Below are 21,072 nucleotides of genomic sequence, written 5' to 3'. Positions count from 1 at the left end.
CGTCGCGCCGACCCGGTTTCTCCGCGGCCCCGGCCTCGCCGCCGTCCCATCGCCTCTCCCGGTTCCCCGGCGGCCTTCCGTACGACAAAATGGCGGCCCCCAGCGCACGGAGGAAGCGCTGCGGCGCAGCCAAACCTTTCGACTCGCGGCGGCAGCCAACCGCCGCGCGGGCCGGCGGCGAGCGGCGCTCCGATTGGACGCGCGGCGGCAGCGGGTTCGGCTGCGCCGGGGCGGATGCGTCGGCGGGGCCGGCAGCGGGCGCAGCCCTCGGCGGGGCCGCCGCCATGGACGCAGGTGGGTGCCCGCGGCCCGGCCCGGCCCGGCGGCGGCAGCGGGGCCGCGGCTCCCTCAGGCGGGGCGGGCCCCGGTGGGGACCCCCGGGGCTGCCGGAGCCCCTCGGTGCCGTGCGGGGCTCCGGGGGGGTCGCCGCTCTGCGGGGTGGGGGGGGGGGGGGAGGTGCCGCAGAGCCCGGTCTCCCTGCGGCGCGGCGGGTCGAAGCCTGATTTCTGCGGGTTTTCACCCAAAAGAGGAGAACTGACGGGGTGCGGGCGGGCCGCGGGCAGGGCGGGGGGCGCCGAGCGCGGGGAGCGCTCCTCCAAGTTGCTGCCGCCTCCTGGAGCCGGCGGAGAAACGGGCGGCTCCGGGCCGGGCGAGGCGGGCGGAGCCCGGCGGGTGTGAAGCTGTGCCCCGGCTCCGTCAGGGCCTCCCGGGGCCGGGGGGCGGCTCTGCGGGGTGCTCCGGTGGGTCCCGGTGCGCCCAGGGGGCAGGGACCCAGCCCGCTGCGAGGGGGAGCTGCCTTCCGGGGGGGTGCTCCGCAGGGCCCAGCCCTCCTGCCCTTCTTCGTAGCCCTCCTGCCCTTCTTCGTAGCCCTCCTGCCCTTCTTCGTAGCCCTCCTGCCCTTCTTCGTAGCCCTCCTGCCCTATTTCATGACAGACCTGGCGTGCGCCAGAGGAGGCCGAGCTGGGGTGCTTGCCGCGCGCGGGGCTCTCCCGCAGAGGCTGCTGCCCCGCTCCTCAGGGGAGGTCAGCCTTTAAAACGCAGCGAGGGCTCCGTCAAGGTGAAGCTCTGGAGCGCTGCCCGAGGAATCTGCTGATCCCACCCGCCTTGTGCCGCTGCGAAACGAGCATCTGCAAGCGGGATTTCTGCTCGGGGGGGGGTTTCCAGAGTTAGTTATGTTCAGCCGCGTCGCTCCTAACTGTGAGGGGAGAGAGAGGCCCGTGTGCAGGCTGTGGCCCTCGGTGTGCCCCTGCCTGAGCTTCTTTGGTCTCACGTGCTAAAATATTTAGCTCACCTGGGCAGCAGCACGATGGACATAATTTTGAAAAAGCGCTAGAGCCTGTGAAGATAGGTGTCTGCAAGGGGGACGCGCAGGTGCTGGCTTCAGCCTGGTGGGAGGTTGTTGCGCCCATTATCAAGTCCTTAATACCAACAAGGAGCAATCGCTTGAATTTTCCTCCCTGTGAAGGTGAAATCTTAACTCCTGTGTGTAAGTCATGCCCCCTCAGATGGTGGCAAGTATTTAATTCAAAACAAAACAACCATAGGCACAGATGTCCGACTGCGCGTTTCAGGTACGCCGCTGGACCTGCAGAGCCTGGTGCCAGGCGTTCAGCTGCGGGACTGCGAGTTTGGGATTCTCCTCCTCAGCCTGCGGTGTCGTGGCACCTGCCGTTTGCGGGCCCTGAATGCGCGCTGGTCCAGCAGGCAGCCTGGGAGCCCCGCGGGCCTTTGCTGGCCCCTTCCTCTGGTAGCTTTGGTGGAAGGGGGGAGTCCAGCAGGTCCTTGCTGAGAAGCTGCCGGCTGTAGATCACACGCTTGCAAAGGACCTGGTGGAGTTGCATTTGGGGATGTGAGGAAGTGTTACTAGGAAGGAAAAGGAGGATGGTGGGTAGCCTGATAGTTTCTTTAGCATCCTTTTATCAGTCAGTTAAGCTACTTGAGGCTCTTTTGACAGAAATGGATTCACAGCAGGTTTGTGAACTGATCAAATAGACTGCAAAATATTCCTTTGAGCTTTAAAACCTGAGAACTTCTGTTTTTAAGTTGACCAGTGATACATTTTTTGGTTTTAATACCAACTACCAGCTACTTCTGAGCTGCCAGAATAAACTGTACTGTCTCATCCCGAAGGAGATCTTGTGCTGATGTCTTGCTGTTGCTTCTTCGTTTCCTCTGCCATTTGGAATTGGACTTGCAGATCCGAGAGCCCAGAGGCAGAAGACTGACGAGGTACCTTCAGGAACCAGAAAGTCTCGTGTAGCTTGTTTGCCCCAGCATAGGTAGAGCATCCTAGGTGCCTGCAAAGAGGAGGAGCAGAGCGTCCTGGTGACTTTCTGGAGGTACCACTTACTAAATGTAAATCAGCCACGTTGCTGCTGCTCCAGATGATGATTTTTGGAAGGCCGAGAGAGGAATGATGGAGAGAGAGAGAGAGAGAGACTCGTCTTCTGCGTGCATCTTCTGCTTGGGAGCTCGGTGGCATCTGGTGCGAGGGCAGCCCCGGCGAGGCGCAGCAGGTGGACCTGATGGGATGCCAGCAGCGAGGCGTGTGCTGCAGAGGGTGCCGGGTTTTGTAGAAGATGGGGCTGAGAGGAACTTGTGGTTGTGTCGTCTGTCACCCTGTTTTAAACTTTGGTCAGATCATCACAGGTTTTATTGCGTTTGATGTTAGAGATGCTTTCATCAGCTGCTTTAACAGAACAGCCTAGCTTAGCTCTGCTTTAAATTTAACACGCAGCTTATTTAAGAAATGACTCTTACAAAACGAGATGCAATTATTAACCTTCAAAATGTTTTGAAACCAGCCTCCCCCCACACGTGCACATTCACCCCTTTAAAGTCCCTTATTGCCAAGTACAGACCTAGTGGAGCCCAGCACATCCAGCCCTCCCTCTCCCCCCTCCATTTCTTGTATCTTTTGCACAAAGGCTTAAGCTGCTCTGATCCGAGGGCATTGCAGAGCAGCAGAGTGCTGTGGAGCTGCTCCGTAGTGGAGCCATCAGTGCTGAGTGGTGGGATAAGAGGCGGGTATTTAGGCACTGAAGGCAGCAGGTGAACCAGGCACAAGGTGTGCCTGCCACCTGTGAGCTCGGATACCTTCGCACAGCTCTGTGTTCCTCAGCTTTCAGCGTGACACCTGTAAAGGCAGCACTTTGCCTTCTCAAGCTGCAGACTGGTTTCGGTACAAGCGATGACTTGTGCTCAGTTCACGGCCTTGGAGGAGGGACTGACTTCAGGAGCAAGGTTTGGCTGTCATTTTAATGCAATCCACGCTTTCCACGTTACAGCACAAAAGCAATGCTCTCTGGAAGAATCTCCTCAATCGCCTCGTTCCTTGGCAGAGAGGGCCTCAGCGTTGTGTTAGCGTACGTGCTGGGAAGCAGCGTGCAGCTGCTGGCTGAAGTCCTCGGCGTTTTCTTGACCCACTCAGTTGCCTGGGAGGCGCTTGGAGCTGAACAAACCTGGAGATTCCTCTGCTTTTCTGTTTGTGGAGCAGCCAGGCGAGAGCCGTGGGTGCGTTGGCTCCCTGTGCCTGTCAGAATGTTTGGCTGTAGTGTTGAAAATGAAATGTTTCTTGCCAGCTAGAGTCAGGCTTGTAGGTTGTGTAGGTTACGGGGTCACAGCAGCTCTGGTTCTGCTGTATGGGTTTGGTACGATTTTTTTTTTTTTTTAAATATCAAGGAAAAAACAATCATACTTTTTTTTTCTTTCTGTTCCAGCTACTCTTACCTATGACACTCTCAGGTTTGAATATGAAGACTTCCCTGAGACCAAAGAGCCTGTGTGGATCCTAGGCCGGAAATACAGTGTTTTTACAGGTACTTTGCATGCGCGCTGCAACTCGTTATGATGCTCTGGAGGGCTCTGTTAGTGTTGCATGGTGTTCTGTGAGCAGCGAGGTGACTGCAAAACTTGTACGTGCACAGCAGAGTCTGTTCGCTGTCAGAGCCTGCGGACTGTAACCACCATGCTGCCTCCTGTTTGGCCATCTCTGCAGACTCCAGAATATTTTTGTGCAGAAAGTTGCCACTTCCCAGTTACTGGGACCTGTATGAGGCCAGGATGATTGAGGCAAGTGGATAGCTCGGGAGAAAGGCAAGAAAATGGCTTAATGCTTCGTAGTTTACCCGCGACCATGGTGTTTTGGGTTGGTTGTAGCTTTTTTTAGAGGAAAAGGTTCCTTCTGCCTAGCAGCTCTTTCCTATTCCTCATCCAGATGTTGCCTGTCAGGGCTAGCAGACCGGGTGAGGAGCAGAAGGCTGGGCAGGAGGTGGGTTTAGGCGCGTTTGGTGCTCTCCTTGTGTGTGCGCGCCTTACAATCTTGAAAAACTTTCAGAGAAAGAAGAGATCCTGTTGGATGTGACCTCTCGGCTTTGGTTCACCTACAGAAAGAACTTCCCTGCCATCGGTAAGTCTGAGCGTGTCCTGGACGCGATGCTGTCCTGCCTGTAACAGCCTGACCCACTGGGAGACTGCAGGGCTTCACCTGGGTTAGAGTGCTCTCCTGTGGGAAGTGAGCGTAGGTCAGGCTGTGGAGGCATGGAGCGTGCAGGTGATCTCAGGAAAGCTGGTTCCAAGAAGACATTTAAAAACCAGATTTTACTTCGCTGCTGCAAAAGCTCCATCAGAAAATAATGGTTGTGTTCCGTGACTTCTCCTTAGCTGTTGGGAATTAAGGATCTGCCGGCCTTACCTGTGAAGGGCAGCAAGTTGGCCTTGTGGAGGACACTAGTCTGAGACCAGGGACGTGTGTCCGTGGGCCTGTGCATGTCACAGTTCTGCTGCTCTTTCCACCCACGCTACAGAATTAAGAAGGCTTCCCTTTCTTTCTGGGGTTATCACAGAGGAAATATGTTAAGGATTGTGAGGTGATGAGGTGTCGATGGGGAAGGCATAATAGACATCTTGGATAAACAATGAGAAGAACCAAATGCTGGTTTGTCTGCATCTTTTAGATGCTTGTACAGTTTTCTAGTCTGGTTGTTTGTTCTGAGTTTTTTTTTTTTTTTTGTCCCTTCTTAAAGGGGAAAGCTAGAGACAGGATTTCTTCATGACCCCCCCAAACTTTAGCAACTATTTATTTTTTTTTCCCCATTGGGAGCATAAAGGGTTCTGTTCCTTACAGTTCTTTAGCTATGGTGTAAGTCTTGAAAGCTTGCTGTGTGCTTGGACTGGGTTTTTGATTTGTTCTGAGGGTTGTTTTTTTCCAGTGGAAGGGTGAGGAGAAAATAATTCTCCTTCTGACTGTTGACTATTTGAATTTGTTTCTGTCTGCGAACTATCTCGTGTAATGAATGTGGCCCTTGAATCAAAGAGCATTGGATGGATTGCCTTCAGGACTGAAAGCACTGATATCTTTGTTTTATTTTATTGTGTAGAATGACATCAGTTGTATTCTTAGTATGCAGATATCTCAAAGTCTTCCCCGTCTCAGTTGCTCCAGGCAGCATGTTCGTTCTGTAAGCCTGTTTCAAAATTCAGAGAAGTCTCCTGTGTGAAGTGGTAAGACATAGGTGGTGTTAAAAACAGAAGTGGATTCAGAAGATGATCAATAACCTGGTGGTTTTTTTGTGGTTGTTGACAGCACAGGAAGAACATTGAACGCTTCTGGCATTACCGAAATAGTCATCAGTTCCTCTGCTGCAGGACTGGGCTTTGGGGTGACTTCTGACAGTAATCCAGGATTCAAGGAAGAATCTCTACTGCCATCAATTTTGTAGAAAGACTTAATTTAATTCAGAAAGGCTTTCTGATAAATAATCTGGTTCTCTCTACCTAATGAAAGCTCCTAACAGTCCCCACAAGCATAAACGTCAATTTACTTCTGAGTACGGGAGTCGGAAATGCACTTTGTTTAATTGATAGGCTGGACTTTTTCCTTATCTGATACGAGAACTCCTGTTCCTCCTGGGTAGGAGGGATAACGATAAGCTGAAAAATGATACAAGAATGAGTGTGGGAGGGCGTATTTAGGAACCTCACACCATGACTAATTTTTTGTACTACGTGCTAATTAGGTCCTACAGGAGTCTAAGATGAAATATAATTTAATGATGGTCTTGGACTTGAAGTGGATTAAAGAGAGAAAAGGTGGAGACACGAGACAGAAATTATCACCTTGGTGTATCTGCTCTAGACTATGTCGAGTTTTTGTTTGCTTTTTAGCGCTTGAGGTGGATTTGCACACGGGAACTGCAGTAACACTGTGAGCATTTCCCAGTGAACTCGAAGCCAGGGCTTCTTGGTTGCTGTTCCTTAAGGTACTCAGCAGAGCTATCTTCCAAAAGAAGAAAGCAGCAATACAAAGAAACTTCTCCCAGCTGTGTGAAGGCGCAGCTGACTGCGTACTTGTAAGACAGCTCACTGGCTGTGGTCATGCTAAACATTTTTATCTGTGAAGCTCGTAATAACAGCTGAAGCTTCAGAGGAGAAGTGGCAGCTTCCTTTTGAAGTTCTGTCAGGGAGATGCTTCCAGCCTTAAGGTCATTGTCTCAGTTTTTCCATTGCAAGCTGATATCCAGCTTATTCTCCTGTATTATGTAGGATATGGTTTTTTTCACTGTTGCTGGAGTTCGTTTTTTTGTTTGTTTTTTTGGACCTAACTCCATGTTGTTCACTTTGGAATCCCATACAGTCATCGGCTGCTTGTGATGTGGGAATGCCTTGTGACTGATTCATTTTGCATAATGAGCTGCCTTCTCAAAAGGAGCATTACAGCAGCAAGTGGTCTGTAACAAGATGTTTCTCTGCTTAGTAACTTTTCTGAATTAGGTTGGGAATCTGCAAGTATGCTCAAGAACTGCTATGTTCATGAGAAATTCAGCTGCCTTTCTAGCTGAGTTGCTTGGATTTCCTTTTGATTTTTTTCCCCTGTTATTAAATGCTAAAGATTTTGGTTCCTTTCTATGGGATGCCATTAGGCTGGTCACCGATAACTGAGTTTTTATTTCTCAGCGTTGGGTGTGTGAGCTAGCGCAGTCCTTATTCCCTACCTGATTGTTTGGATAAACTTGCTGCCCATGCAGGCTTACAGCACTTTCCTTTTTACCTCCCGCTTGGCAGTGTTGTTCCATTCATTACATATTTGCTTTCTGTCCTTGTTTACAGGAGGAACTGGTCCCACATCTGATACTGGTTGGGGCTGTATGTTGCGGTGTGGCCAGATGATCTTTGCTCAGGCCTTGGTCTGCAGGCATTTGGGAAGAGGTAAACCAGAGCACTGCCCATACTGACATCCACATGCTCCCACAAGTGCAGTACTTGTAAGGACAGCAGCTGGGAGTTGCTGAGGGCTCTGTAACTTTTCCCTGAATTTTCTTAAGTTCAGGGCTGTTGATTGAAAAGTCTGCTGGAAACTCTCCAGCAGGTTTCCTCCTGCAGCTGTCTGCGACTCCACATAGATGAATGTGGTTGTTAAACCTTAAAACAAAGGAGAGCCCTGTCACGTGCTAGTTAAGTCCATGGACACCAAGCAAGTACCTGGGTTTTCTTGATTTTTTTTTTTTTTATATACCTGAAGTTTAAAAAGTCCTACTCGAAACAGCAGGGTGACTGACTTGTTTATAGTTCAATTTTTAACTTGTTGACAAGTCCTCTCTTTCTGAGTGTAGTCTCCTGTCTCTGAATACTTCTCTCTCTGCATTGGATCCGTACGTGGTCTGTAAACAACTGTATGGGAGTTATTGTTGCAGTTGTTGATAGCCTTTGAATTTGTGGGAGGTGATTTTTTTAATGAGGTCACCTGGTTTTCCTCAGAATGCCTGTCCTTGAGAAATTGGTATCCTATTGCCCATCTGTGGGATAGAGTTAGGATTCATGTTTTCTGTTTTATCATGGGTGATATTCTTTTGTTTCAGCTGTGAAAATGCTTGATTTTCTGTTAAAATTGATGCTTCAGTGTTGGGGATGCCCCAAATGCTGAGTAATAAGATAGTGACATGAAAATCTGATCAGTAGTCGAGGCACAGGAAAGACAGCTTGTAGCTTGCAGTGTCTGGTTGCTAATAAACATCACGTTTTGTTTCACATATCTTCTTGTATGTCTTAGACTGGAGGTGGATAAAAGGGAAGAGGCAGATGGATAATTACTTCAATGTTCTTAATGCCTTCATTGACAAAAAAGACAGCTACTACTCCATTCACCAGATAGGTAAGAGTGCTGGGTGCCAGAAAGCACGGGGGAACGTTCTGTCTGATTGCCCAAGAGCGTAGAACATCGCTCCATGTTTGTTTAGTACCTTAGGTGAAAAACCTAGCAGGTTATGTGCTGACATGCTGTTTTTCTCGCATGATCTGAAGCTACTACACTTTATTGTGGATTATGATGGACTTTTCTCTTGACTCCATGAAGTCCTTCATGTTTGTCTTCAGGCTTTAGGTGATATTCAGCACCACTTTCTGTATCCTGCTTAGCCCAGGTGAGAGGAAAGCATGTGGTTGCTGTTCTCACCAAGACCTTGTAACGTGAGAAGATTGCTGCATGAAGAAATTTTCAGAAGTAGCAAGTAGACTAAGGATGGATCTCACTTTAATTGAAACTTCCTTCACCAAAAAAAAACAACTGCCTGTTCCAGTTTTTGCTTATAGGGTCTTAAAGCTCCTATAGCTTCAGTGAATGGAACTTCAGGTTACGGGGGTGTTCCTGATAATCAAACAAGAAATAACTTTTTTCTGAGGTTACATTGTCTTTTGGACCTTTGTATCACATTTCAGAGAAAGGGTTTGCCTTACAATCCTTGAGGATATGCTTTTTTCTTCCATCAGCACTGTGATTCTACCCTTTTGTGGGGTTTCTGATGACTCAGAAATGTTTCCAAGTGAAATTTTTTCACTGTTGAATATAAACCCTGATTAGGAAGGGGCATAGTGTAGGTGAAATTATATGCTAAATTCTTTTTTTTTTTCTTGTGATGCAGCCCAGATGGGTGTTGGAGAGGGGAAATCCATAGGTCAATGGTACGGACCAAACACAGTCGCACAAGTGCTCAAGTAAGTGCTGGGTTTTTCCTTTATTTTTTTCCAACCGAGCGGTGGGTTTGTAGTACCTCCTACCTCGCACACTTCTACCCATTGAATGAAGTGCAACTGCATGTTTTAATTCTGTTACCAGGCGACTTGTTGAACCTTATTGACCTGATTGGTAGGAACTTTATAGAAGGACTCCTCTCATTCAGGATGAGAGAAACCGATTTCAAACTGAGGACAAGCCCTGACAATCTCTTTCCATGTTCCACAAGTAACGTGTTTGCTGCTAGAACTGAGTGCAATACTCTTTGCAGCGGACCAGAAGCAGGTGTCAGAATAGGTGATGATTGCTCTCATTTGGATCTCTGCTGGCATGAGTTGCTTCTCAGTGACATCAGTGTTGTCGCTGTCCAAAAGCTGCCAATAAGCCATCAAGTCACTCATGCATCAGCAGAGGAAAGCATAAGTATTTGCTGCCTGGGTTCTGTGGTGACAAGCAGAAGATCTGGACTATCTTTAACTGGGACATGCTGTATTTTCAGAAATATTTGTTCAGAAATATTCTTTCTGTTGCCATTCTTTCCTTAGTTCTTTGATTAGTTGAGCGGGGAGCCCCGTGGAATAGGCTGGGATTGCCTGAGAAGGAACTTTCCCAGGTCAGAGCGTCTGCCCATTTAGCCTAGTATCTGCTGTAGGTGATGGGAAGATATTTAGGGAAAGTCAGAGTGACTTTTATTTTTAAATTAGCATATAAGGAGGAAATTAAGTAACTCTCATTTTCTGGTAACCAGCAGTTACAGAATTTGAGGTGGAGATTGTATCAAGGGTCTTGTATTTAGCACAAATTCCCAGTTGTGGTCCCATTTGTAATCTGTTTATTCTTCTGGTCATAATAATTTGTGGTGATGAATTGTACAGCTGTAATAAATGTTTTAAAAAAAAAGTACAGTATAGTTGGTGAAAACCAATCTCTCCTAGTCCAATTTCTCTTCCTTTGATACAACATTGTCTTATAGTTGTAACTAATCCTTCCTTACATTTTTTTCCCCCTCTATAGAAAACTTGCCACTTTTGATACGTGGAGTTCACTGGCAGTACACATAGCCATGGACAACACTGTAGTAATGGAAGAAATCAGTAAGTATCACGTGCAGGTAGAATGAGATGTATCCCTCAGCAGCGAGAAGCCAGCAAAGAACTGGAAAGCATGCAGTTTTGCAACATTGCAAGCGTGCAGTAAATGTTCTGTCTTAAAGCTGTGGCTGAGTGTGCTAAACTCAGATGAGAATTGCTGTTGTAGGGCAAGGAAGCCCCCTTACTAGATTTTTACTTTATCTGATAAAGCCTCTCACTTGGCAGTGTGGCCTCTGGATCTGGAAAGAAGGACCTGCTGACCTTCGGGCAGTAGGTGGGAGCTGCTGGGAAGGTAGTGTCAAACCTGTTTATGGCCACAGGTAGCACGCAGTAAATGGCTGCTGCTTCTCCCATCTAACGGTGTAGGAATGTCTCTGCTATTAGGCAGAGTGAGATAACCAGAACAGATCTCTGACCAGGAAAAGGAACAAAACCGTGAGGAAAAAAAATAAGAAGGGGCTCCATCTCTGGAGATATCTTTTAAGGAGTGCTCCATGATTGTGTTTTGTTGTTTTTGTTGGTGGTTTGTATTTTCTCCTTTTTTTTTTTTTTTTTTTTGCTGCATCCTGGCAGTTGGATGGCTCTGGAGGCTGAGCAGCTGTGCAACGCATTCATCCCTAGCATGCTTGCTCAGGCTGCAGTGCCCCAGTAACCAAAGCAGATGGTGGAATGGCTGGCTGCTGCAGTCCTGCATGGTCCTGGCTGAACTGTCCTTCCCCTCTCTCGCTGTAGACTTGTGAGGTGGTTTGCTTACGCAACACAAAACCATTCAGTGTTTTCTGCCAGGGTAGTGTTCTGAAACGGCACGTAAAAAAGTCCAGTGAGTGCTGGAGCTGGTGCAAAGTTACAGGTGAGATGGTGGCAGCTGTCAGTTAGATTGGCTTTTGGCTGCGTTGGAGCAAAAATCAATTAACAAATGAGGACAGTTTGTCCCTGGAGCGAAGGACAGTCATTTTACAAAGTCAGATCTCTTAACAGCTAGTGTCAGTTGAGAGGCCAAGAAAATGCAGGATTTGATTGAGAAGTGCCTGTCTAGTCCCGTGAAGGTGTATGCTCGTGCTTTTGGCTTAAACAAAGGTCAGCATGAAGACAGGAATTGGATTAATCTTTCACCTTTAGCCTGAAAAATATCCCCTCTAGAACTGACGAGTGCTGGCTGCAGGGCTTGGGTATGTTGCAGCTCTTGTCTGCGTGGCTTGTGTTAAACACTGACACCACTTCAAGTAACATGTCCATGCAGCTCGTAATACGCAGGGTGGTGTCTGTCTGTCTTCCTCAGCTGTGAATCATAATGTGCCTACCATTCAGGACTTGAAAGCCACTGTATGAGCAGGTCTGATTTGTTATTTATCTGTAGGTACGTGTTATATATCTTGTACCCCAGACACCTGTCAGTAGTGAAACATTCAGAAATGAACACTGCTTCATACAGCTGATAAATTCATTCACTAATGCCGTTCAGCCTGTGGTGGATAGAAAACTACCTTTTGCTGCAGCAGTTAAGTACATCCATCAGCCTTCTGAGCCAGTCTGCAATGTCGGAAAGGTGCTCTCAGGCGGGAGCTGGAGGATTGTGTGCATCAGAAGGATGGTTAGAAACAGAGCTAAGCCAGTGACTGACAGCAGCAGTAGCAGGAAAGGTGTTGTGTCACATCTGTTGGAATATGTTTGCAGTAAAGGGTTTGAATCCTGCTGGGAAGCTTTAGGTAGGGACCACGGTGCCAAAGAAGCAGGGTGAGTTTAGTCTCTGCTGGGCTCCCTACCACTTAAACTGGGGTTGAATGTCTGTATCACAGCATAGGGCTGCCAGTTGCTTTGCCTGATGAAGAAACCCGTGGTGACAGCTGCAGGTATTCAGATCATCAGAACAGGCAGGCAACTGCAACAAAAAAATACTGTTTTAGCAAGGTAAGCAGTCCTGACTTGCAGTGACTTCAATTTTCTCAAGACCTCTGATAACTATAACATCCCTTGTGTACGTAGGCATGTTATCTCATACACATTCTCCCTTCTGAAGGGGCAGTTGCGAATTTCAGTGCAACTGTTCTCTCTCCAATAGAGGCTTTAGCACTAAGTCCTACTTCTTCTAACCTTGGCTGTAACGTTCTCCTTGTTCAGCTGCATTTGGAGCTTGTAGTAGTGAGCAGGCATCCTGCTGTAATTGCTGTGATGGAGGTGCTTGTTTACATCGCATCCTACCTGCCAGACTGTCCTGGCATTCAGGTTAGGCCAAGAATAAATTAAATGAGCCTCTGGCATTCTGTCTAATTGCCTTGGATTCATGATTGAAATATTGTGGGTTCCTTTGGTTTGGAGATTTTTCTTCACACGCACATGTGCACGCCCAGCAAGTAATGAAATTACCCTGTGAGACAAGTAGGCTCGGAGATGTTTCTGTACCAGAATTTACATAATCTGGTTTCATTCCAGACTGCCTGTGTGTTCATCAAACCTGTAGAATGAGGATGCATAATGTCCATGTCATGGGTATGCCCTGAGGAGCCGGTGCCCCATTTCTTACAGGCAAAGCTCATGCTAAAATTGCCGAGTTTAATGTTCGCCTGTCTTGAGTCTCTAAACTAGCTTCTGAATGATCCCTGACAGAATTTGTAAAGGTTTTAGTGAACTTTAGGTAAATGACAATTATTCGAGATAGATATCCTGTTCGTATCTCTGTATCTTGTTACAACGCTAGTTACAGGTGAGGATTTCCTGTGTTAAGCCATAATATTTTCCCCATTCAGTTCAGCTGGCCTCATATCCTCCGTGTGCCCCTCTAGAGCTGGACACTCCAAATTGTTTGTTTTTTCTTTTTGTCTACATGCTCTTGAATTCAGGGCTCTTGCCTAATATCCTAATCAGATCGTTCACCCTTGTTGACACAGGTTGTTGCTTAGCTGTTCACCTGCTGGAAGAATTTACATTTTAATGGCCCGCCAGATGGTAGCTGAGAGTACAGCATGCTTTGGCACGATTTTGATGTATACTTAGATGAAATACTGAGCCTGTCCAGAAACCCTGTGGGGAGCATATCACATGAACACAGTGGTGGGCCTTGTTAAACTTTTTTTTTTCTTTTAGTGCTGTAGGCTTTTGGAAAATAGCAATTGTTGATAGCCGGAATAGAATTACTCAAGGTCTAGAAATGGAAGTTGTTTCTGATGCTTTCTGCTCATGTTCCCTTTTTGTAGGGCGGTTGTGCCAGTCCAACTTCTCGTGTGCTGGAGCTGCAGCATGCCCTGCTGTGGAGTCAGACGTACTCTATAACGGGTACCCAGAGGAAGCAGGGGTTAGAGATAGGCTCTCACTGTGGAAACCATTGGTGCTGCTGATACCTCTCCGCCTTGGGCTCACAGAGATCAATGAAGCCTATATTGAAACACTAAAGGTAGGGGATCTGGAACTGAATTCTTGATATTCTGATGCTTCAAAACCCTGCTGTGAATTAAGTCACTTCTGAAATTTGGTTTTGGGGCAGAAATACTTAGAAGTAATTGTCCTTTTTTCCAGAGAAAAATGTATTTAGAAAAAATGTATTTAGAAAGCACCATTTTCAGACGTCAGGATATGGGCTCTTGCAGGCTTTTGTCAGGAAAATGTTGGGTTTGATGTATTATTTTTTTTTTGTTTTGTTTCTAGTATCTTATTTCCCAGCTTAATCTTGGTCCCTGTTTGTGTGTAGATGGTACCAGCCTGCTGAAGCATTTGTTCAGCACAGCTGTATTGAGCCTTAATGAGTGTAGTGTTTGTAAACTCCCCGTGGCTCCGATGGCAGAGCTTGTACTGCAGGCTGAGGGTAGAAGCTGGCTGCCAGTCCCGCTGTGGAGCATCAGGAAGCTGCAGAATTTGGGGTGTGCAGAGTACACCCGTAAGACAGGATAGCGTGTTGCCCTGCTGTACTAATGCTAGGGATCTCTGAGCTGCACAGGTAAGAGCTCCACATGCAGGCTAGGGCTAGGTTACTTTCCCGTAACTCAGTAGATGGTTCCTGGATATTGCAGCTGGATAAGGAACTTGGGCTGTTTCCTGGGTGATGGTTCCCTCCTCAGAGCACTGTTGCAATTTGACATGTCCAGGGGATTTTGCCACTGACTGCGGCAGAGCCAGGACGAGCCCAGACAGAGTCCTGGAGTAGTGCTGCCTCTTCTGTTTGGTCCCCCTGTGTGTTACTGTCAGCAGTTAAAGATGTTTTTGAGCTGCTTTCGTGTTCCGTGAAGGCTCTGTGTCGCAGCCTTCAGCCTTTCTGGTGGAGCTTCTCCCCAGTAATGGCTGTTCCTGCTGCTAGAGTTGCTGATTTCCAGTGTCACAGTCTCTTTCCCACTGTGTTTTTGGATGTTTGCCTTTGTTGCCACTTGCTCGTCTCACTGTCTGTCAGCTGTGTGTTTTCTGTATTGCTTTTCCAGCACTGCTTCATGATGCCTCAATCCCTGGGAGTGATCGGAGGGAAACCAAACAGTGCTCACTACTTCATTGGTTATGTAGGTGAGTGCCCGCAGTAGTGCGAAGTCTTTCCAAGCATCTCCCCCCAGCTAAAAATGTTCGGAGCAGTACAGCTCTCCTGCTTGGTCTGTGGTGCATGCTGCAGGGCTTTTTCCTGCTGGAAGTGTGGAAGGCTGCTGTGGGTTGAAACTCTTTGCAAGGATCTGAGTGATGTAGCTTTCAACGGGGGCCATAGTACAATCCGTGAACTTCCAGTGCATAACCCTAAATCTTACCTGTAAAGAGGTGTGCAGAGTTCTTCCTAGGTTCAGAGCTGACCTCCCTTTAGGGACCTGGCTGTATATTTACCTGCCTTTTAGCTGTTCCCCTTCTGAAACCCTACAAACTGCTGTCCTTCCCTCTTCCTTTCCTCTGATACTCTGCCTGAGACCTCAAGCTGGTTGTGCTTTGGATTCCTGGGGCTGTCTTGAGCTTATCCAGGACCGTGGAAAGCATTAGCAGGAACAGTGCTCAAAAATCACGTGCCCAAGGTGCTGCTGTGGAGTGGGCACTGTGGTTCTGCTCCCAGCCAGCTCTCTGCCTGGATGAGGAGTGTTGGAGTGTCTGAAAGCGAGTTGCCCCCAGAACGATGGGTTCCTCCGTTGGGTTTCAGCAGCTGGCTCCATGATTGCTCTGCCCCCTCTTCTTTCTCACCATTTGCTTCTCAGAAGAGCAACTTCTGGCACGGTTCTTCCTGTTCATGTCTCCTTGCCTGTTTGTCCAGGTGAGGAACTCATTTACCTGGATCCCCACACTACGCAGCCTGCAGTGGAGCCCAACGACAGTGGCTGTCTCCCTGATGAAAGCTTCCACTGCCAGCACCCTCCCTGCAGAATGAGCATTGCCGAGCTCGACCCCTCCATTGCGGTGGTGCGTTCTTGCTGCTTGTTTTCCAGCCAGCTCTCGATCACCTGAAGTAGCGCGTCCCTGTTTCACAGCTATCCCCTTTCCCGGGGAACTGGTAAAGGCCGAGGTGGCAGGTTGGGCGCTCCCCATGCGTGCTGTGCCCTGGGCAAAGGGGCTTTGGTTACAGTGACGCTGTTGAACAAGCTCCTCGTTCAGGTAGCAGCTTGGTGCAGGGAGATCCTGCATGCCTGGTGATTAAATGCCATTCCTCATGGGGCATTCTCCTTCTAACAAGCTTAGTTTGGGCTTTGATTCCTGCCTTCTGAGGGGCAGATCTGAATCCATATGCTTCCATGTGGCTTGTTCTCTAAAGAACCTGGGATGACTGCCTTTTGTTTCCACATGGGTTGTTTCTGTCCAGTTTTCCATGTGCAGCAGAGGAGACCGTTACGTTGATGCCTCCAGTACTTGAGTAGACTGGTCAGGTCAAGCCTAAGGGGAGTATCCAGTTTAACAGAACTGTGTAAGCCACACCTTGAAGCAAGGCAGTTAGATTGTAACTGCTTACAGTCCTGGTCATGTTCCTTGGCATTAATACGAGGCCATAAGACTGACAAGATCAGTCTACAATTGTATAAAGATAATACTTTTTTTTTCAGGGCTTTTTCTGCAACACGGAGGAGGACTTTAATGATTGGTGCCAGCAAATCAAAAAGGTTTGTGTCTGTATCACCGGGAAAAGAATATAGAGTACTGTTGTTTCTAAAATGCTGCACAGAGAGAGTTCTCTGCAGCATGATCCCACAATAAGGCATATGAAAATAACTTCTTCAGACACCAGGAGGAACGTAGCTCTGAAATTCTGCAGCTGATATTAGTCAAAGATTTGAGAAATATTTTTTTCAGCTGCAAAAATGTCCCAGCAAACTGGTTCTTCCCCATAAAGACCCAGAGCACTGTGAGTGCAGCACTGTTGGTTCTCATGGCTCTGCTCTTGCTCCACAGCTGTCCCTGGTAAGAGGAGCGCTGCCCATGTTCGAACTGGTTGAGCGCCAGCCATCGCACTTCTCCAACCCCGATGTTCTGAATCTCACGCCAGGTGAGGCCACGCAGGGAGGTAGAGCTAAGGGCGGGTTTGTCCATTTGGTGTTCGGGAAATTGTGTGGATTGCATAGTGATTTCTGGTGTGTTCCTGTTCAGCTCGGAGCTTTTTGGTCAATTCATCTAGTTCTTCGGCTTTCAGCTAGCGGTTCACAGATCCCATGGTCATGGTCGTATCTCAGGAAGATTTTTCATGATGAGTCTGAATGGTGACTGGGGAAAAAAGCTAATAGGTTATTACAGCAATGAGAATTTGTGATTTCTAAAGAGATGTTCAGAGAAATCCTAAGGCTCCATGGAAAAGGCTGAAAACCGAGCTTCTGGGTATTAAAAAATGTCAAAGATGGGGGTGGTCAAACGTAGTTGCAGTTTAGATTTCTTCCCTGTGCATGTGCTACTACCAACGCTTAGGCCTGATGATGCAGAAAGGAACGAGTGCTGGGCAGTATTTTGGCTGTCAGGCTCCGCTTATGTTAACGCGCATTAACGTTGCAGGAGATAAGGAGCTATTGACAGCTTCTGCCAGGAGGAGTGAGTATTTGGGGACAAACTTACCCCATCACCAGGCGTTGGACTGCATCCTGTCACCTGCATCCTGCACTCACTGCTTCCTTGCTGTCTGTCTCTTAGCACAAACTTTCAAGGCCTTTTTTATCTCACTGTCCTTGTCTGTAAGAACACTTGATTGTCTTAAACTGGTGATCCTTGCCTGTATTAAATTGTCCCTAGTTACTGCCTTTTTACTCATAAAAGCGATATCCTAATGAGCTACTTGGCTTCTTCCCCATGCTTTTAGAGCCTCTCCCATTTGTTATGGCCGTCCTTTCTCCTTCTGTCCTAGCCCTCAAAAGAAGGATTAATATTCTCATGGAAGTCCAGTCCCTTGTCCTCATTTTTCCCAGCCAGTTGGGTTCTGTGGTTTGTTACTGAAGTGTACAGGGGGCTGCTCCTTGAGGAGCATCTCTGGAAGCTGTGCTGCCGCCCGTCCCCCCAGTTTGCATCGGGAGCAGTGACACTAAGCATTTGCACACGCTGCTGTGGGATTAAAGCCTTTCACAGAACGTTCAGGGCAGTCTGCAGCCTTGTGACCACGCATTTCTCCTTGTTCCTGGCAGTCAGTCATTGCAGTTTAGCTTCTGGCTGGCTGTTTTGCCAAGTTTAATGTGTGCTTTCTTGAAACCTGAGTTAGTGTAGTTTTCTCCTTTATTCCCCAGCTTGTCCACACCTTTTCACTTGAATTTCCTCTGTGGTAAAGCCATTTGCCCTGTGGCTATGTGCTCCCTCTTCACCAGAGTTGGAAGGATGGACAGAAGGGAGCGAGTACACTGCCCTCCCTTGCAAACCGGACTATATAAATCACTTCTGGGAGGGCATGTCGTGTAATTACCTCCCCATGTCGTTGGATCAAAGACAACTGTAGTAAAATACAGGTTGCATGTTCTAATATATCTAACAAAGAAATACTCCTGTATCACGTATTTGGACCGGGAGTCTTTGCAGATATTAGCCTAGACCTCAGAAGTGCTTTTGTTTGTGCAGGACAGGCTTCGGCATCAAGAGGCTAACACAGACCGACTGCCCAGGCAGGTTGTACCAAACAGTCACAGCACAGAGCTGCACCGCACCAGGGCTGTGTCAGCATTTGTAAGAGCTGGCACACCTCTTGCGCGCCGTGTAATTCTCTTCTCCCGAGCATGTGGGCTTGTGACACTCGCCTTCTGCTGCCCTCTGGCTGCAGGTGTCTGCTGCTGAGCAGCGGGTGCATCCCACGGAGCCAGCGCTTTCTTTTTCTCTTGCAGATTCCTCTGATGCCGACAGATTGGAAAGGTTCTTTGACTCAGAAGATGAAGACTTCGAAATCTTATCCCTTTGAAAACAAATAGGAAACTGACTCTGCAAATTTGTGTTGTGTGGGGAGAAGGGGGGGGAGGGAAGCTCCTTCGAGAGCCTGGGGCTACCGGTTTTCATAGGTGCTTGCTGCCATCCCCGCCTCTTGTCCATCCATCCTGGCATTCTGTGCAGCCTCTGAGCGGAGCGTGCATTGTCTGCAGTGGGATGAAGAACCGAGTGGGTGTTGCAGCCTTACTGGCTGGAGTTGGGATTCCTCAGCAGAAAACACTTGCTGGAAGTGGATGCAGTGGTGCCTACGAGTTCAAAGCCTATCTGTTACATCAGCAGGTCAGCTGCCCTTCTGGGGGAGTCATGGGGGTTTTTAGTGCTAAATCCTTAGGCAGGGACTCCCCTCCGAAGCTTAAATAGAGCCACCCATCATTTAGCAGGTGATGTGTACAGTTAATTCCTCTAGCAGCTTCACTTCTCAGTGGCCAACTTGGACTGAGCTCGCACTGCAAGCTAGCAGCAGACATCTCCCAGTGAGACAGCTGTGAAGTCCCCAGAGTGCAGGAGGCTGGGTTTCCTACAGTTAAACTCCTGTCCACGCTTTGCAGTACACAGCACTTCCTCACGGGTGCAGTACCCCTCTCCTACTCACGTCCTGACAAAAGGAAGGTGGGGTGACTTAGGAATGAGTGCTAATTCGAGTGAAAGGCTGTCCAGGAAAGTGTGGAGCAGCCATGCTTCTGGGGAGGAATCAGCCTAAATAACAGCAGAAAGAGGGGAAGGAGAATAGAAAATGTGTGTTTTCTTGCTCAGTGAGTCATTAACACGTGCTTCTATACGTTGTGCTTCTATGGTGGATTGATCTCTACAGCAAGTATCTTCAAGTAAGTTGCTTTGAGCAGAGAACTGGATTCCACAACCTTGGGGGGGTGGTGAAACACAGCTGGGGAGAGGTGAAACAGGACAACTGAGATCTGCCAGCTGTGGGCCTGCTAGTGCCTGTGTCCCCGTGTGCTGGCATAGCATCTAGTGAGCAATCTTGTTGGTACCAAAAATGTGAGCTATAAAATTCCTCAAGGTGTCCTCTGAGCAGTTCCTCCTGTTACACATTCCCTTTCCAAATCCGAAAAGGTTCCTGATGGTTGAGCAGGCCTCCTAGCCGTGCTGTTACCTTTCCATTCGATCTTCTGCAAATTCCCTTCCCTGCAGAGTATGCACAGAGCTACTGTAGGAGCTAATCTGTAGAAACTCATTTCAAGTAGTCATCCCTAAGAGGTCAGCAAAGACAGAATGTTGTAAGAAGGTCCAACACAACTAGACTGGAAATTGTGGCTGCTTTTAAGATAATAGCTCTGCCTGTGGCCGTTATCCGCACAAACAGACTTCAGAGAAAGGTAAACTGTGGAGGAGAGGTGTCGTGATGCAAACTGCGGATCTGTGTACGAGGTTTTGTACATATAGGATCGGAACCTGTCAGTTGATGCTTTTGTGCCCCAGGGTGGTGACAACGGGCTAGAAATGACTCATTTCCTCCGTGACTGACCTACTGATGCTCCAGCTGCCCCTACGCTACCCAAAAGCAGAGGTTTGAACTGGGAACCACGATGCTTCTGTCACTAAATTATTATTTGCTGCTTTCTGCCTGCTTCTCCTCTTCTCTCCTGTAGTTAGGGGAAGAGGCAGCAGAGGAAGTGGGGCTGTGCTCCATTCATCTGCTTTCAATTTGTATCTGAATAAACAAATCTAAAATCTTTGCCTTTCTTAATGTTCTTGCACATGAAGTGCTGGGGGTGGGTGGTATTGAGCAACCCTGCAGTGGAGCTGGGAGCACTCTCGAAACCATGCCAGCGTACCATTTTTACCCTTTTAGGGCAATGGAGGCAGATTGGAGCAAAAGCTGAGCTATGTGCAACTGACTTTTATCTTTCTTTTGATATATCTGACAGAACAGGCTGGCTGTGTGGTACTACCGTGGCGATGCCCCTGCCCTAGAGGGTGAACGGCCACAGTCGTGCTAGCAGAGGCAAAGAAGCTCTTCTGTGGTGCAGTTCTGCTAACTTGCATTTTAAGTCGTTTAGGCTTTGCCTCTTTTTTTTTTTTTTTTAGGGGAAGAAAACAAAAAATGGTACTTTAAGGCTGTCTATGCTTAGCAGTGCAGCATGTCTCTGCTTCTGAGCAGTGCAAGTCTTTCCAAGACAGGACGTGCTTTTCTGGTGAGTCTCTGCCACATGTGCAGTTGAGGTAGCAGGGGAAAAAGCCAAGCTGAGGTTTCAAAGTTAATGTTTCGAATTGGTGGGTGGAAAATAAAACTTGTTTTCTTTAGGATTGTTTGCTCCCTGTTCAGCTATTCGGCTGACGGCTTTTCACAGTGTTTCTAGGAAGCCTTTTAAACATCAGCCCTGCAGTAGTAAACATTACAAAAACAGGTCTAAACTCAAATGTTGCTACCATTTTGCTGTGTAATAGCAGGTCCTTTTTGTTAAAGGATAGTTACTCAGGAATTATTGCGCCCTCAGTTCCCTCAGTTTGTACAAACTACTGCCACTGTTCAGAAGAAGAGGTGCTACTTACGTGTTTGTGCTTTCATGGTTAAAGACAGCTTAGCCAGACAGATTTTATACCTGGGCATTAATGCGACCCCAATAATTGAGAGTGCTAAACTCAAATTTCTTAGGTCCTGAACAGATGTTCTTGGCTTTCTGTAGTTGG

The 21,072-nt window shown here is 48.0% G+C and overlaps 1 protein-coding gene across 2 annotated transcripts; it reads left to right on the top strand.

The window, feature by feature from the left end:
* The first annotated feature begins 144 nt into the window (after positions 1 to 144).
* Positions 145 to 20,116, top strand: ATG4B (autophagy related 4B cysteine peptidase). Of its 2 annotated transcripts, XM_067002468.1 has the most exons (14): positions 145 to 294; positions 3,720 to 3,818; positions 4,337 to 4,408; positions 7,108 to 7,206; positions 8,048 to 8,149; positions 8,916 to 8,988; positions 10,022 to 10,101; positions 13,290 to 13,486; positions 14,502 to 14,580; positions 15,302 to 15,447; positions 16,083 to 16,139; positions 16,429 to 16,522; positions 17,020 to 17,055; positions 18,324 to 20,116. In XM_067002468.1, the coding sequence occupies exons 1-14, from the start codon at positions 285 to 287 to the stop codon at positions 18,395 to 18,397; spliced, it is 1,218 nt and encodes a 405-aa protein (XP_066858569.1). In that variant the 5' UTR covers positions 145 to 284; the 3' UTR covers positions 18,398 to 20,116. The 2 variants fall into 2 exon arrangements, with proteins under 2 accessions (XP_066858569.1, XP_047933150.2); XM_048077193.2 differs by lacking the exon at positions 17,020 to 17,055 and having other exon boundaries at positions 146 to 294.
* The last annotated feature ends 956 nt before the right edge of the window (positions 20,117 to 21,072 follow it).

Source organism: Anser cygnoides, chromosome 9 (genome assembly GCF_040182565.1).
Source record: "Anser cygnoides isolate HZ-2024a breed goose chromosome 9, Taihu_goose_T2T_genome, whole genome shotgun sequence".
Classification (NCBI taxonomy): domain Eukaryota; kingdom Metazoa; phylum Chordata; class Aves; order Anseriformes; family Anatidae; genus Anser; species Anser cygnoides.
Note: the sequence above shows the minus strand (reverse complement) of the source record. Positions and strands in the feature narration are given on the sequence as shown.